The following is a 17,469-nucleotide window of genomic DNA, read 5'->3' on the forward strand; positions in this document are numbered from 1 at the left end:
CAATATTAGTTCTTGTTTATATTTCCTAACTAACGCTCAATACAGAAGTTCGATTCTTCTTCCGCGAAAATCTTCATCCTTCTTTTGGCACTCAAACACCACTTTACACACTTTACAATGTAAAGCATCTTAATCTCCTTTTTTCCGGAGAGCTTATGAGCTTTAAACTTGTGAGTTATAATTCGAATCCTTCGTTATGTTTCGTCGCCGTTCGGTAATCATTAATCTCGACATTAGCAAACTCATTCTGCGACGCTTCCATTGTCCTTGCGAAACAATCGAAAAACACTTTACTTCTATTGTACAGCTTTATTCCAACACTAGCAGCTAGACTGAACGATAAAACAATCATTTAGAAATTAAGCATTGTGAACAAACAAAAAAACGGTACTTAAATAACTCTTTTTCTTAAAACTGGACCAAATCGGAAAAGTACTACCCAACGTTCATACGAAAACAATAACAAAATTGAAAAAGCAAAACACAAAAACAACATTCCACACGTTGCTTTAGAGACCAAACACTTCCCGGGAACGTCGCAGATCGATTCGTTGATTGAATATTAATTGAAATTCTCACCAATTTACGACAAAATGCTTTCCCGTTAAAGTGTAACCGAACGCTAAAATGCACGCATTGGCCAACAAACCCTTCTGAACCCGTACGTGCCCGTCCGAGAGGCGTCTCCATCCAACACCCAAACGTGGAAGTAAAATTGATGATTGATGTCAATGCTTACTGTCTGTCCTCGGTGAATCGGTGACTTCCTTCCGCCAATCGAGAACCCACGGGCCCAGCTGTAGAATGTGGCAACATGTAGGACACTGCCCAAGCTAATGACGTAAGTACGGCATTGGATGGAAAACCCCGAACAATGCATATCGAACATTGCGTTCTTCCTTAATGGAGGCGCCAAGCCAACCAGGCCAAAAGGACAAAAACAAAGCCAAGGACCGGGGCGGTTGCGAATGTATTGCGTTCTAAAGATTTTGTTTAGAAAGAAAACAAGTTACGTAAGTTGCGAGATGCTGTATATAATCGGAATGATGATGATGATGATAATTCGCGATGATTTTAATTATTTTTGTTATGATTTAGTTCTTATCATTCTTAAAAATTGATATAATTATTCCCTAATAATACAAACATAAAACGCCTTTTGTTCTAATTCAAATTTGCAATGAGAACACTTGTACTTATATTTCACTTTCAAACAAAGATAAAATATACGGCCGAATAGTCCTGTGCCTTAGCAACGCGACTAATATACCGTATGATGGAGGTTCGAATCTCATCTGAACCCTTGCGGATGTTTCTGTTTTTTCATTACAATTGTGAATATAACTGACAACGTAGTTACTATAAAAGTAAGTATTAAAAAGTAATTATTTGAAATAGAGAAACAAAAGAAAGAGAAGAGAGATAGATAGAGAGAACTTTAATAGTATTGTAACAAATCCCGACTCTAAACGTTCATCTTTACCACGGGTAAGAGCGTAATATTTGCGTGGCAACATAAATGTTGTCCAATATGTTATAACTATCCCAATGTAACTTCGATTATATATCGCCAACCACAGTCTATTTAAATCGTGAAACATCTTTTCTACCACGAGCTCTCCATTGCACCTCGTAACAGCAGTGATCCGTTTTTTAAATATATTCCTTCAACTGCTTATATATAATCACCTTTTACTAGCATCTTAAGTGCACACTTTCCCAGTGGGGTTTTCAGCTTTGCCTATTTTTATTTTACTACACCCGGCTATTGTTTCTGTTTGCCGCACTTTTGTGGCTCATTATGGGAGCAAATAAACCAATGGACTAATCATCTAACCCGGGCGTACAAAAGCATTTCAACTACTTTCGATTTCTCCTCAACATCCGGTACTGTTACCAATCATGAACCTAACCTATTTCCCTTATACACCTTTCAAGGGAACTTACGGGACGCAAATGTATGCCGCAGTTTTCCCTTTTTTGCCGGAGTGCCGGAGTGGGTGATTATGTAAATCGTTGTTTATGCACTGGCGTACTGTTGTCCTTTTCCATGGGGCACACTCCCCGCATACCAGCTGCGTCATGACGTCATCCATGACACTGCACGGATTTCTTGTCCATTCATTAGTTTTTGATGTGTTTTTTTGTTAAGTACAGCGAGCAGAGTAAAACTACAACAGCGAGCTTAACAACTTTAAGAAAACTTAAATTTCTGTATTTACGCTCTAAAGTAATTAAATTACTATAATTGATTTGTTTTCAAATCAAGCGGAATTTTTTCTGTATTAGTCATAAAGAGAATAAAAAAATTATTTGAAGAGAATTATTTTTTAAAATAAGTGACTAAGCTTTTCTTTATTTGAAGAAACAACTCCGAAATTCCTAATTATGCTTTATGGCTGCAAATTTTCTCGTCCGTGCTTAATCCTACCGAAACGATTTCATTACCTTTCTAGGCTCAACAAATTTCGCGCTGGTGTAGTTCCTTCGTGGTACAGCGCACAAAAAAAACAGAATCCTGTTTCCGCTACAAATCCCGTGTCCTTGTAGGCTTTCATTCGTACACAGCGCCGAACGTTTCAGCATTGAACGCACACATTCGCATAGCAGCAGCAGCAGCAAAAACTACCCCTTCAACTAGATTCGATCCATTTTGCTCCAACAGCGTTCTCTTTTCACTCGCTCTCTCTCTCTCTCTCTCTTGCTTACTCTCTCGCTTTTCTTTTCTAGTTCGTGTTTTCCCAACACGAGGGAGTATCTACGTTTGGGGCTTGAAATGAGTTGAAACGCTTTTTTAGATTGTAAGCTCTTTTCGTACTGAGTGACCACTACGGTACATCGGCACACGATCGGGTTTTGTTCCCCGATGTTTTACTGTTGGCGCATGCTTGCTTCCGGTACCGCACAGAATGGCCACATGGAACTTGCTGCAGGGGTTGACGATAGAGTTACATTTCGGGCTGAATAGACCTTCATGGTAACATCGAAGTAACCATAGTTCGCATCCAATTAGTTTTTTATGCAAGAATTATTCGTTTTTAATTTTTAAATTTGTATTACTGATTTAAAATGTAAGTATTTTTTTTTTACTAAAACAGTCAATAAATATTCCTTCTAAAAATAGACTGAATTAGTAACTTTACGCAATAAAAATAAAAAAACACATTACCCACAAGCATACCGACGAACCCTGCCTAACACGAAACTATCCCCCGTAGTACGTATCAATGGCAACGACGATACAAACCCCCTGAGAACCCCGAAGGGCCCTGCTTCGTTCAAAGGGTTTTTCGCTCTGGATCCGTACCGGTGTGTTGTTTGTTCAGTTCATTTCGCGAATCAGATCGGTACGGTTGTGCCGTGCATAACGTTCGCTTTAACGCTACAGCGACTTGCTACTAAATCTGCGACCAACCGAACGGAGAACACGGATTTTCTCGGTACGGGTTTTCCGCTTTTTTTCTTTTCAATCGATACCATTAAGTGCGCGTGTTTGTGCATGTGTATGTGTGTGTGTGTATATATACGGGAAGGTGTACGCGTTATGGTTGAAAGTGTGTAGGTGGATGGAGATTTTACAGCACATCTCCCCACACACCCCTCTTCAGATTCCATGCTGGTGTTGGTGTAGGATGAAAGAAAATTCGATTCGTTTGGAATATAGTTATCGACCGAATCTGTGCAACGATTTTTTTTGTGTTCCACATATCCAGACACACTCAATTAGTGGAACCCTGCATGGGGGGAGAGCGTTGTTGTGCCATAAATCATCACACAGCACACGAATGGCCTTCACGAAAAATAAGGGAGTTTTTCCAAGTCGTGTTACATAACCACAAAATTTGACTCCCTAATCTGAGCTCTAACCTCAAAGCAAACGGTTCGTCCTGTCTGAACAATCGGCAACTACTTTTCTGCATAGTCGTTGTTTTTTCCCCTGGTTGCAGTATACATCAATAGTACCCAAAGTACGTTCCACAGCGTCGTGGTCAATCCGCTGGTCGGAAACTATTTTTAACGACCCCGTCGGAACTGCGCACGATGGACGGCGGACAAATAACCGTGCGGTACATCATAATTGCATCACACACCGTTGGGAAAATGTTCGATTTTTCCGGCCTTTCGCTCGCTTAGGCTGCAACGTTTGTTTGGTGATCGTAGCAGGCGTGCTTTTTTCTTCGTTTAACTCGACACAAACACGCGGTTTCACGCAGAACAAGATGAAGGATACTTAACGGTTTCCGGTGAAACGGTTTCTGTCATCTCGTTTCTACTTGTATGCTCCGGTATTACGCGTGTGCTCGCGCGTCCGGCTGTATGTTTGTATTGGTGTGCAAACGCGCACGCCCTTCGTCCAGTGTATCGCTGTGTTGGTGTCATCCACATGCCGCTGGGTGGCCGTTCTCCATGTAGGTAAGGGATGGAAAAATTCATCCTTCCACACGGTCCCGTGCTCCTTGCCCTGCCGGCTATCATTAGGTATTCACAAAGCTGCTCCCTTTCAAATGCGGAATACAAACCCATCCATTAAGGGGTGGTTTCAGCACTGCCGTGGCCAATTCTGCATAACGATTACGTTTGCGAATTTATGAACGTGCCCGGAGTGAAGGATTTTTTGCAGTTAAATCATTGTTTATCAATCGTGTGGCGTGTAAACAATGATACACGACGGTGTTTGATGAACAATTTCGTTCCTATCATTCGTTGATCGATGATGAAAAGGGCACCGTGAGACATACACACGGTGTGCAAAAATCACTAATATGATTGTTGATAGATTCAAATTAAAATAAAAAGGGAAATTTGTACTTTGCACATAGAAAATTTGTTACAAAAAATTACTAAAAACGTTTAAAACCGCTTAAGCTTATTCTTAGCTTAAACTAACCTTAATGTCAAACGACCCGTCAAGAAGTTAAGAAACTTTTGTTAATCGTTTCATAATCACGGTAACGATTTGCATCGTCTGGTAAAACCTTGAAATCGATGTTTAGCCCCGTCCCACTGTCATCAACTCCTGACCTATTAATATTTTTGATCATTAACTCACGCTCAGCTGCTACACGTGTGCCATCTTCTCAGGTCCTATTTAATCGGCGGACCCTTTCGGTGGACCCAAGGCCATTGTTGCCCGGTTGGGGGACATGCTATCCTCTGGCCCATTGTCTACATCCTGGACCTAGACCACAAGTCCTCCACATCCACCTACACAGTACAGCATCCCCAGCAGTCGAGGCAAACCCCACAGAGTTGAGAACCTTTTACTTCGAAGTTCATTTTTCACGCTTTCGCTCTTTTCTCTCTCTCTCTCTCGTATTCATCCGAAGTATGGGGTGGGAAAATTTATCTCAACGCCACCATGAATACCTCACGGTCGCAGTAACCATTGGTATGGTTCGTTTGTCAGATCGCTGTCGTTAGGACCGATGGAGACGCCAGGCAGGTGTTTGCAGTTTGCAGCTTCGTCTAGTTGCCAGTGTTGCTTCAAGTGTGACGGTTATCCCACCGCCATCCAGTTTCATGGGTAAACCGTTTGTGGCAGAATACCGTTCGTTCCCCTCCCGTGCACGGTCGTGGATAGACGGTGTAGAAGAAGACGTTTCACTATTGATTTTTCATCCAGCATTCGCTGTTACTTGCGTTGTGCCAGACATCGCGGTAAACCCGGGACCATTTTGACCGTTCCAGTAAAAAAAACGTTATGTGGACGGGGAAAAAGCACCAGCAAGAAGTGATGGATGCACTGCAGAAAGTAATCTCATGTGATGAAAGTTTTGTGTACTAACCTGACGGCGTTCGTTTGTTTATCTTCCGGGGGGGGAATTTTTTTTGGTGTTCTTTGCCAAAAGAAAAGAAAAACGCAACCTATGTAGAATGAGTTTCAATCCAACATTTCACTACACCGTACAAGGACGTCGCATTACATTATATAACCTACAGATTTGCATGTGTGTGTGTGTGCGTTGTGTAAAAATGTTGTGCAAAAGTAGTCGGCGAAAAACGAAAGGAAAAAAAGGAAAGCCAAACATTCCTCATTAAGCAAATGTTAAGCGATGATCTTTTCTCTCTCCCCCTGAGGTTTATGTGACGTGTTTTATTGAAGCGTAGATTTGTAGAAAAAAAAGCGAGTTCTGGTGTACGTGTTTGACGTCAATAAGTATGTGATCGTGATCTCCGGAAGGACACTGAAAGAAAACGCGAAACGGTCCGAGTTCAAGTGCGTAAAACATTCAAATACCATAATCTTGGATGGGATTTTGTGTCCGGTGAACTGTGTCACCTGTTCGGGTTGTTTGGTGCTTTGCTCGCATAAAAATAATTCCCAACACCCAATGGAGCAGGGAGAGGGACCTTGTGTGATGTGATGATCTGCAGTGAGTTTCTGCTCCAGCCCTGTGGCACATTCATGGATTAGTTTGACGATCTGGAAGTTGGCCAAAAATGAAACAGACACGCTAAGAACAGTAGTGCAAATGCTGGATTTTTTTCTTCTATTTTTCCATTACATTCGTGTCTGTTGGCAATCATCCAAAAAGAGTCAATATTTGCGGAAACGCCAAAGACCTAAAAATAACACAATTTTTACGTATCTCTCATGTCCGTCTTTCAAAAGTCTAGCCCAGTTTACGATTGAATTCTTCTTGGCAAAGCAGGTTTTAGCTTAGTCCAGTCGTTGAGTGTGTTCTTCCCCTTTGCTTTTAGACCTTCATTGGTACTTTTTTTATCTAGAGAACAACAATGAAAAGGAAAGCATTAACTAAGGAAACAAAGGTTAACCGTTTTGTAAAGATTCTCCACTTGGTGTTATTTGTTCACTCGTCTGTGGTAGACGACCACGTGTCTCCATAGTTACGCTGCACGTTCAGCACTATTTGTGAAAGGGGCAAAACTGTCTGCACAACTTGTTTTTTTGCATACATTTTATTTCCATGTACTCTTATAACAACGACTTAGTTCCTGCCTCGCTAGAGATATCCTTTTTGAAGCTCTCTCTCGTTACGACAGAAGCAGCGGCGTAAAATAATGCCCTCGAGCGACAACGTACGATGGAATGTGAGTTTTTGCTTTCCGTTCCATTCGCACATTCCATTCGCGATCCAAAGTAAACCACACATATACACACGCACACAGCATTTTACGACCTAACAACGGATATCCTTCCTTTTGGTTGCGCCCTCTGGTCTTCTTTTCCAAGCACTCAAACCATATCCTGTAAGGGGTTCTTTTTGTTTTCTTCTTTTCCTCCGAAGACCCCTTTTTCGTCTGTTGTCCCTTTCTCTCTGCCTGCACGAAACGTTTGGAACAACGTGTTGCTTCTGGTGAGATGTTGAGGTTGGTTAGAAGGAAATGGAAATGGAGTCACGTACGTGTGAAGCTATGCGTACGAATAACTGGCACCAGGGGAAAAATAAACTTTTAAAGGTTATATAAAACAAACGTAAAATGTATTTTTATTTATGTGCAATTATGAATTACTAAAATTAGCAAATTACAACCTATTTTCAAGTGATTTACGTCTTTTCATAAATCTTCTTTTCATAGAGAACGTTTCATGAAGTTCTTTCATAAATAGATGAATGAAGATTTTTTCTCAATTTAATGCCGATCTACCAAAGTCAAGCAAATGGTCAATCAATAGAAGAATGAATTCATTTTTTTTTTAATTATCTTATCTACAAAATGAAATTTAAAACACTTGTTTTTCATTTATATGTTTGTACAATTGGTTTATTCCACAATATTAAAAAAAGAGATTTAATAAATTTATTTAATCACAACCATTAGCTCATGCATTTTAAACACAAATGTTTTCAATATTACACATATATTTTACATTTTAAAATGGTACTCACCTGCTTACCTGTTGAGATAAGTATGACATTAAGCATCGCGCTTTTGACGGCGGTCTTATAGCCGTGTGCCTAAGCGTACGGTCATGTACACCGGAAGCAGTGGAACAAATCTCATCTGGGCATGATACCATTTGTAAGGATTTTAGGTAAAAATTGTTCTTTTAATCAGATCTTTATCAGATCTAAATCATACGTAAGTTATCATATTACTTTAGTATATGTAGTCGATGCGAATGCGAATATTAAACATACGTATGGAAGCATTAGTTTACTTTTAAAACTTAATTATCCTTGTTAAGGTAATGTAATGATACGTTCCTAAGCAAACTGAAATGCCAGTTCCATCTCCCATAAGATAAAAGAAATAGCTCAAGTACATGTGCTTTACATGACTAATCAAAATGTTTGCATGTGTGTCCCACTGAAACATTCCGTACCAATTAATGGGCAAACTATCACTTGCTCTAAAGGGCATTGGGCGTTGTCTACATCCGGCCTGCCCAAAAGTTCAAAAAGGTCGTCTATTACCCGGGTCCTGGTCACAAAACCCTTTCGGGAATTGGAAACACACGCAAAAGCGGATGTGTCCACCCACATCATTTCGCTTTCGGAAGTGAGATTATGGTTTCAACGATTCTCCAAAAACCTAACGTATGCCTCAAAATGGGAGCCACAACAAAAAAATAAACACAAAGAGTAGAAGTTCCGGCGGGGTCACACATAGGAATGTAAAAGCTTTCGCCCTTATGCCAAAAACCTCCGCCAACATAACAGTCGACGAGGTCAGGCTGGGCCAACGACTTCACCTCTTCCTTCACTCACTCCACCACTTACCATTAGCTTTACGGATAAATCATCGCCCGTTTGGCCAAACAATGGCAAGTTTTCCATTTCCTTTCCAACGTCGGGTGCCGACTTCCCGCTGGGCACGAAAGCTTCCCGCGGTGCCATTTGGTTTTCGCTCCATTTGCAAATGTTGTTCCATTTTTTCGAAGCACCACACAATACAGAACCGATGCTGCCGGCCAATAGCTTCACCATCCAGTTGCGCATTGATCCAACGTCTCTTTAGTACATCCTTCTCTCGTATAGTCAGGCTTCCGAAAACTTCCGCCGAATCAAATTATACAGACCGTCACCGGGCTCAGTTCTGCATACACGTAAACGAGTGAAGAACCTGGTTACGTGTATTATGTGAGGTATCCTGCTGCATTGCGCACACCTGGCTGGTTTTGCGGGTAAGGTGGTTAAATTCAGTGGCACAAACTGGTCCGATGTCAAGGACGAATCGCGCGTTCCTTTGCATCAGCTGGATTACGTTACCATTTTGGGAAAAGTGATAAAAGTGAAGTTATGGCCGTATGACCATTTTTTTGTGTGTCTGTGTGTGGAGAGTTATACCCGAAGGAGACACCCATCAAAAAAATGGAAAAGTTGATATTAATCTAAAGTTGTACTTTTTTGCTGCGATAACTTCCACAGCTAAATGGTGTACTCTAAGTGTAATCAAAAGTTTCACGATATCGCTTGAAGCTCACTAAATTCTCATCGAGAATAATCGAGTTGTTGGCGAATATTAAGTGGTTTCAACGGGAAAATATTAAACATTATTGATCAAACAGCAGTGCGTCTCTTTCAACAAGTTTCTACCTTGAAGTCTACGTAGCACAGGTAATTTTATCTCTTAGTAGTTGGAATTTTGATTTTTAATTTAATATAAGTGTAGGTTTTTTAATTTTTGTATATTGTTTTTATCTAAAAGTATAATTACTAAAATATATGGAACATGCCTTATTATATTTTAATAACAATTTCTTCAGTACGTTACTACAAATATACTTATTTCACTGCACACGAAGAAAAGGCAGTGCAATGTGTCATTATTTTCTTGTTATCAACGAGAAATGGTCACAAACCTTCAATTTCGCGGAGGTAGTAATTGCAGTACCAATCGCCATGTCAGACGATCACGAACGACAACATCCTGCTATATGTTTTGCCGATACCGGGCACGATTTCGGAACAACCGACCAACTCGGCACGGTACACTTTTTGGGGTGATTATTTCTCTTTTATTTATTTTATTTCCCTTCGCACACGTTTCGTTCGAAAGGATGGACACGTACAGTATATCCTGTCCTGTATTAACTGTTCGTTACCGACATTCTTGGCGCATCATGATACGCTGTGATGCGATAAAACATCTACTTGAGTACGAAATGGAATGGGGTTTTCGAGTGTCTGGAACACGGCACAGTAACAACCGTGCGAAGTTTTGTGATGCTTGTGAACGAAAATTCAGAATTATGACACTAAATAAAAAAAACTGTATCTGACACTCTTTCGATACACGGCTGTATGTATGTATACCTTTGCATTTTTGCTAACAATCGTCTAACACTTTGGATCTCTTGATCCGGCTGACGATACTAATGGTCTCCTTGTGTCCTGCACCATATCGTTCTTGTCTGCATTCATCGTTTTCCCTTTGGCGAAAAGTGATTAAGTGATAATGATATGAATATCGAGACACGGCATAGCTTTTACACGATCCAAGCGGTTTTCTGCCATCAACGTGTTTGGTGAAAATGTCGCACAACGATTAGGGTGGCTCTTATGCTTATCAATTCCCAAATTAGATTCAAATGTCAGCATAAAATGATATGATAATTCGTGTAGATAAATTGAATATCAACTCATTTCGTTTATGCGGTTCAATGTAATTGTTTTCTATGTTTTTTATACAAATTACCATTAGCAATACAGTGCGAGGCATATTTACATGAGATTTTTTATAGAACAAATTCAGAAGAGTACCGTGCAGAGATCATCAATTAGCATAATTTTAAATTATATGAACCAATACTGTTAACTAATTATTTATTGTTACATTCGATTATCAAAATTTAAATTAATTTACACTACGTGAAGTATTTTTTTTTAAGTTAATGGTGTCCTTGAAAATATTTTAATTTCCTTTAACAATGTTCATGATACTTATTTCGGTTTATTATTTATACCGATTGATGAAAAAAGTATCCAAAAAATTAAAAAAAGGAATTTTTAAAATAATATTGCCAAAAAGAAATATCAGAAGAAAATACAATATTTTCTATAAAAATAACTATATCCAACATTAGTCCTAGAAAGTTCATGAAAAAATTTTTTTTCGTAAATGTTCTATTATATTGGTGGTATATCGTACCTATAGTGATGATGGGGCAGAAATTTTTATGCAAGAGGTATTTAAATGGGATTTATATTGATTTTCGTTTTTTTTTCAACGAAAACTTATCATTACACATACACCAGTTATTAATGACGTTGGTAAATATTAACGTGAAACGGTAAAGTTACGTGTAAATTGCTCTGCAATTGAGTAAATCAACTATATTTACGCTTATTCGCAAAGACTCCATGAGGTTTTAATGATGATTTAGCCATTTAGGCCGTGTGAAAACAAGATAAGGATTATGAAATCTTAGGAAATTGAAAATAATTTTACTGCCTGTTGAATTTTTCCCACGGAATGGCGAAGTGCCTCCATTTTGTTCGGTTAGAGAAGGTATTTTCATCTGCATCAACCAATATTGGTACACTTAGCCTAATCTTATCGTCATTAACATTAAAATTCTTATTATTGGAAACATTCTTATGATTGTATAATTATATTTACTTATCAGTTCTATAAGTTCTATAAGTATACTGATGATAACTTTTATCCACATTTACTTAAAGTTAGTTTGACGTTAAAGAGATTTGAAAGATATTTAAATCTTATGTTACCCTCCAATGATTTCCAAACATACCAATAAATTTAAAATCTTTTTTTATTGGTGAAGAATGCCAAAGATCGACCAACATTTATTTTTCTTTCAAGCTAAACAAAAACTCTCTCACTGTGCACACGTGCTGTATCGAATTGCATATCGGACGTACACTAATACGTACTTGGAAATTTCATCTACATTATTAGAATACGCCTAGAGGCATCATTTATATTACATTGCCTGAACAAACCCAGTACATAAACACAGTTCTACACATAAACAACTCATGCCAGGGCCCGGGTCCATATCGCTTCCAGCGTAGTGAACCATAACCGTTGTCACCCGCCACAAAATGAGCTCTCGTGAGATGCATATTCCCAAAGGGCCGTTCCCATCTTACACAATGATCGGGGGGGAAAAATACTTTTTTTGTGTTGTTTTGTTGCGTGCTAATTAAATGTGACGTTACTCCATCTTCGTTGCTAACCGCCACAACTTCCACCCCAAACTATGTACTTCCAGTTCGACGAAACTCCCATCGGCAAAACCGTGACATTGGATCGGCACTCGAAGCGTGACATCGTAAAGTGGTGCACAACGGATCCGCAGCCAAGACAACGGTTACCCACTGACGACCCGCCCAGTGACGATGACGACTAAGGTGGATGGGGTGCCGGGTCCGCGGAACAACGGGCACGAGATGGCCCCGCTCAACACACGTGCACGGGGCGATGGGACGCACGGTGTCACGATCATGCTGTCACCGCCGGACCGTAGCTCGATCGGATCGCGCGACGGTGCCGGAGCCCTGCCCGATGGTGACCCGGACCGGGCGGCCTGGTCCGGCAAGATGCAGTTTTTCCTCAGTATTATCGGCTACTCGGTTGGGCTTGGCAACATCTGGCGGTTTCCGTATCTCTGCCAGCAGAACGGAGGAGGTAAGTGTGTGTGTTTTGCTGTTAAAACTTGTACGAAGCTGGCGTCGATCGATATTTTCCGTAGCCATAATATGGTGTGCTGGTGCCAAAAATCGTTCACGAACAGATGTACCACCCGGTCGGGGTGATAAATTATTGAATTAAAATCAATTTCACTGCTCCGTAGATGGTGCAATGGATTCCGAAAGGGGCCGTATTTGCTAAGATTATATTAAGCTACCTGAACTTGGCAAGCATTTTATTTCACTTGCACTTGCCTACCATCGAAAATGGTTCAGCAGTAATTGATTAAGCTAGGCATTATTCTGTGAATATAACAGGGATTGTAGGAAACATTCAAATGGTATTTAAACCATAATCTTGTAGAGAAGGGCAGAAATATTGTGATCGAATTCAATATTTTTGTTAATTAAATGACTCTAAAGTTCCTTCAACCGTTGTTTTTGTTAATTTAATCAAATAGCTCCTGTAGAATAATGTTGCAACACTCCGCACCACTTCCATTCGGCTTCTCGTTCGCTCTGCCTGAGCGTGGAACTCTTATTTATTATCGAACCCTGCCAGCCACACCACAGCTTGATTGTATCGCCCGATCACTGCAACTGTTTGCGTACACACACTGCACTTCGTATCAATTACGGAAATTTGTTCCAATCAACACCCATTGGTTGGTTTCGATTCGCACTTCGATTGATTCTGACAGCAGGGCATTGCAAACGTTAATAGAAAACCTAGAAGAGTCGTCACACGACCCAGTCTAGGTCAAAGGCAATTGATGGCGCGTAAAAGAAGCATGCCTACTTCCCGACTTGCTTTGTGAAATGTGGAACAATATCTAAAAGTTTTTTTTCGATTCTTTGGAATTTTGACTCAGATAGTTTTGCTTTTTGCGTCAGATTTAAAATGTGAGCTAACAGGAATTAGCTTACCATTCTGTTGTGTACAAAGTACAAAGAGCTATGTACTATTCTATTATTCTTAAAATTATTAGTTAATTTCAGTTAATCCATATTGTATACTCATAAAGTTTGGGTTGTAGACGTGATTTAATTGATCAAAAAAAATATTTCAACAATTCACTGCTTCCCAAAGACATATTTAATCCAATGTTTTATCGATCCACATCACCAAATTCAAACTTTGGAACCAAAACTTCGATCTATTTCAATAATCTTCACATTGAAATAAGTGTTTTAATATCTTCAATATTGGCCTAAAATTGGTGTAGTGAAGTTAAAATAGTTTAGAATTCTTGAAAATGTTTGGATTGATAGTACACAAAACAATAAAATCTTTCCTTAGTTAAAACTTTTCAATGTTATAAGAAAAAATAATTTAATTATCGCGTTAACACTAGAACTACCAAGCGTTTAAAGTGATTTTTTAATTGCTGGTTACTTTAAAAACAAGTTCATAGAGTTGTATTATATTTTAATATTTTTTTATTTGGAAACTTATCACAGAATAGATTTGTATACGTTTTAACCCCTAGAACATATTATGAAAATGAAGCGTTCCAGTTGAAATGACTGGCCCTAGACCGTCTATGGTTAAGATATCTTTTTTTATTTATCATTAAATTCGTCAGTTAAGTTAATGTAAAGTGCCATGGTGTGCCACGGAGTTACAGTTCCCGTGATAACAATAATTCTTGACATAGGAGTTCGTTATGATTAGAAGAAAATGAAAAAGAAAAATATTTAAGGAAGAAGAATAAGAAGATAAAGAAGAAGATATTAATTTATATCGATATTAATATTACAAAACATTATTTCGGCAAAATTGTCAAAAGTCCTGTCCTATGTTTTTTTTACTGAAATTACATGAATAGGTATGTGAAAAATTGAAAATCATTCTGAAATAATCCGTATTTACATACACAATTTTACTAGAATTTTTTAAAGTGTAAACACTAGAGCTACCAAGCGTTTTAAGCGTTTTTTGTTTATTGCTTGTTGCTTTAACAATAAACAATTAAAAAGCTGCATTATATTTTACAGTTTTCTGGAGTTCATACTATAGAGAAGATCAGTATCATTAATGTATAATAAAATTTAGAATTGTTTAACCTACAAAAATAATATGATGAAAATGAAGCTTTCCTGCCAAAATGACTGGTCCAGTATTTCTAGTGTTAAGACATTTTCTATTTCTTGAATTAGTACTAGTGTTGTAAACATTTAATGAACCTAATCAGTTCATTTAGCGAACGAACTAAATGAATTTAAATCCAGTTAGCGCTAGTTTGTGTGATTGATAACAATTTTCAACCATTCTAAAAAACTAGGCGCCTCCATTACAACTCGTCAAGCGGTTAAAACGATCAACCTTGATCTTGTCTCGTGCGATGCTATCGACCGGCATTTTAATTTCATTCATCAGTCATCGCACTTCGATCTGTGTTGTGTTTTTCTTTCTATTACACGGTACATACCACTAAAACCATTAGAAGGCGCCTTCCGCCCTTGAGCTCGGTACACAAGTTCACGACAGCAAAAAACAGCAAAAGCAAAAATGGCCGAAGCGTTGCAACTGTGGCTAGGAAAGCTCGCCAGTGACATTCGAGCCACACATTTCATTGATCGAACGGACAATACAAATTGCACAGATTTTGCGTCATTAAACGAACGTTGGCACTCCTTTGCGCAATTTTCGCTCGCTCTCCCATGGTTCGGCCGGCTGAAACTACAATTACACACTGCCAACGAACTGAATTGGCAGTAACAACTATCGGGCTGGCTGACCGCAGCATGTGGCAGTGAGGAAGTGGTTTTGCATTAATTGAAGGTATGTATCAGTCGCTCGCGTTCGATGTACGTAATTGTTTGTCGCTGATCAAGTACAAACTTATCAAGACTAGGGACACGAAACGACGATACATTATGAGGTTGATGCATTACTCACTTAGTTGCGGAAAGAACCCAAAAAAGAATCTCCTTTTCTTGTGTCGAACTTTCGCCTTTTTGCCGCCCTCACAGAAGTAAACAAATGCATCACTCTTTAGTTGACGTTTAAAAGCGGTAACGCTTGTCAGTGGTAATCACATTGCCGTTAAAAATAACGCATGGATCATGCTGTGTCTCATGCCTGAAAAATGAAACATTAACCCACTTGTACCTGTTGACCAGATTTTTTCGTTGTTTTTTTGCACTGCGCACCTCCGTAAAGTTGACTCAACCGAATGGAAAATAAATCCACCTATGTATCGCCCAACCGAAGTACTATTTCTCTCACCTATGACACAGACCTTCGTTACCACCTTCACCTGCTAAATGCGTGTCCCCGACGAATGCCAATGAAAATCGCTCGTATGGCGCCAAACTAGCGTTGGTCGAAGGCATGCCACCGCATTTGTGCCGGTCAAGTTTTGCTACGGTTGCTGTGTACCACTATAAATACGTCGCGTACATCGATGCCGCGAGCGTTACAATCGATCAATCGAGCGAGAAAGTGTAAAGTCCGGCTTATCGATCGATTGAAATTGCATCATGAACTAAGTGTGTACATTGCTGCCATCAAACCCGTGCGGGAGCAGCAAAATCGAAGCAAGAGGTATACAGGTGTTTTGAATAAACGTTATTTTTCTGGAGTAAACCAATCCAGTCAGGGAAAATTGTTTGCCTCAAAAAGGGAAATCGTCTGGCAGCAGGATGTATGTGGGAACTGTTGCAAAAAAAAACATATCCTCTTCCACCGTTGTAACGAAAGGATTGCGTGTCACGACGCCCTAGACACTGCTGACCTACAGTGGCGAGAATGTAGCCACATTTACACAGCGCCATAGTGATTGGCAGGTGCCAGGTTTGCGGACACCCATTTCCCACTACTTGCATAGCGGCCGTGACGGTCACACGAGGAAATCATATTATGAAACATAGGGTGCCCCAGGGGCTGCTACCACTACTACTATTAGTACTACCAACACTCGATAGATATGATATGAAAACACTAAGTTCGCCGCGAGTAGATGATGGAAGGTACCGACCAGAACCAGGTGGAAAAGCGGGAAAATGACGATGCACTTGATCGCAATAAAGTAGCGACTCGTGCCCGTGACGCTTACACAACAACACGGAACATTAGGGAGCGGGCAACGATGCCATAGAAAATCGGTTGCCGCTACCATTAAACTAGAGCATGAAATATTAAATGGAAAATGGCAAACGCGAACCAATGACGCAGCTACTAGGCCGTCCGTACTGTCAGTCGATGTTTTATTTTTGGACGACATATTTCGGTAATTGATGATATATTTTGTATGAGCGTCTATAGTTTTTCGATGCGGCACGTTAAGAAATGTTTTAAGTCACAAGGGCATAACGAAATGGGGCGCCTATTTAGAATAATCTTTTAAAATGAACCTTAAGCTGATACAAATGATAAAAAAACATGGGTTATTTGAGTACTTAACAGTTTGTTTTACATTTAAGGGGTCTAAAAGAATCTTTAAGACATATTTTATGTTATCAAAAATGCAAAACTTAATCTCAAAAACAGAGTATTAAAAGTTAAAGAAAATATATTTTTTGTTAAATTTTAAGTATTTTTAGACATTCAGGAGCTGCTACTTTTCATGGAGTATGTTTCGTATAGTAAAACATACTTTTTTAATAAAATTTATGGAAAATCTTGAGGAATTGATTCCCTGTCCTGTCGTGTAGAACCGGCGTCGTTTATCAGATACACCACCGGACCGCCCCAACAATAGAATAGGTAGAATTGTATAACTACCAGAAAATAACCTACCGCAGTTTTTCAAATAAAAATAAACTATTAAATGGAGCGTTCCAACGTAAATCAAGTGTCATTCGGAATGGTCCACTAATTCTGGTGTTAATATGGTTTCAAATTTTAGCAATTCGTTCTTCTATTCAATTAGCGAAATATAAATTTAAAAAAAAAGAGAAG

General features: G+C 39.3%; 1 protein-coding gene across 12 annotated transcripts in view; it reads left to right on the forward strand.

The window, feature by feature from the left end:
• Positions 1 to 3,226: 3,226 nt before the first annotated feature.
• The window catches only part of LOC125766977 (sodium-dependent neutral amino acid transporter B(0)AT3), a 28,376-nt gene continuing 14,133 nt past the window's right edge, over positions 3,227 to 17,469 (forward strand). For 5 of the 12 annotated variants that reach the window (XR_007418709.1, XR_007418710.1, XR_007418711.1 and 2 more), the window contains exons 1-3: positions 3,230 to 3,440; positions 9,336 to 9,524; positions 12,146 to 12,561. Coding sequence is in view for 9 of the 12 variants with exons in the window: in XM_049433138.1 (XP_049289095.1) it covers positions 12,273 to 12,561 (289 nt within the window). In the remaining 3 variants the exon portion in view is untranslated. The other 7 variants (XM_049433130.1, XM_049433136.1, XM_049433131.1 and 4 more) reach the window with 7 other exon arrangements.

This window comes from Anopheles funestus, chromosome 3RL, assembly GCF_943734845.2.
Source record: "Anopheles funestus chromosome 3RL, idAnoFuneDA-416_04, whole genome shotgun sequence".
NCBI lineage: Eukaryota > Metazoa > Arthropoda > Insecta > Diptera > Culicidae > Anopheles > Anopheles funestus.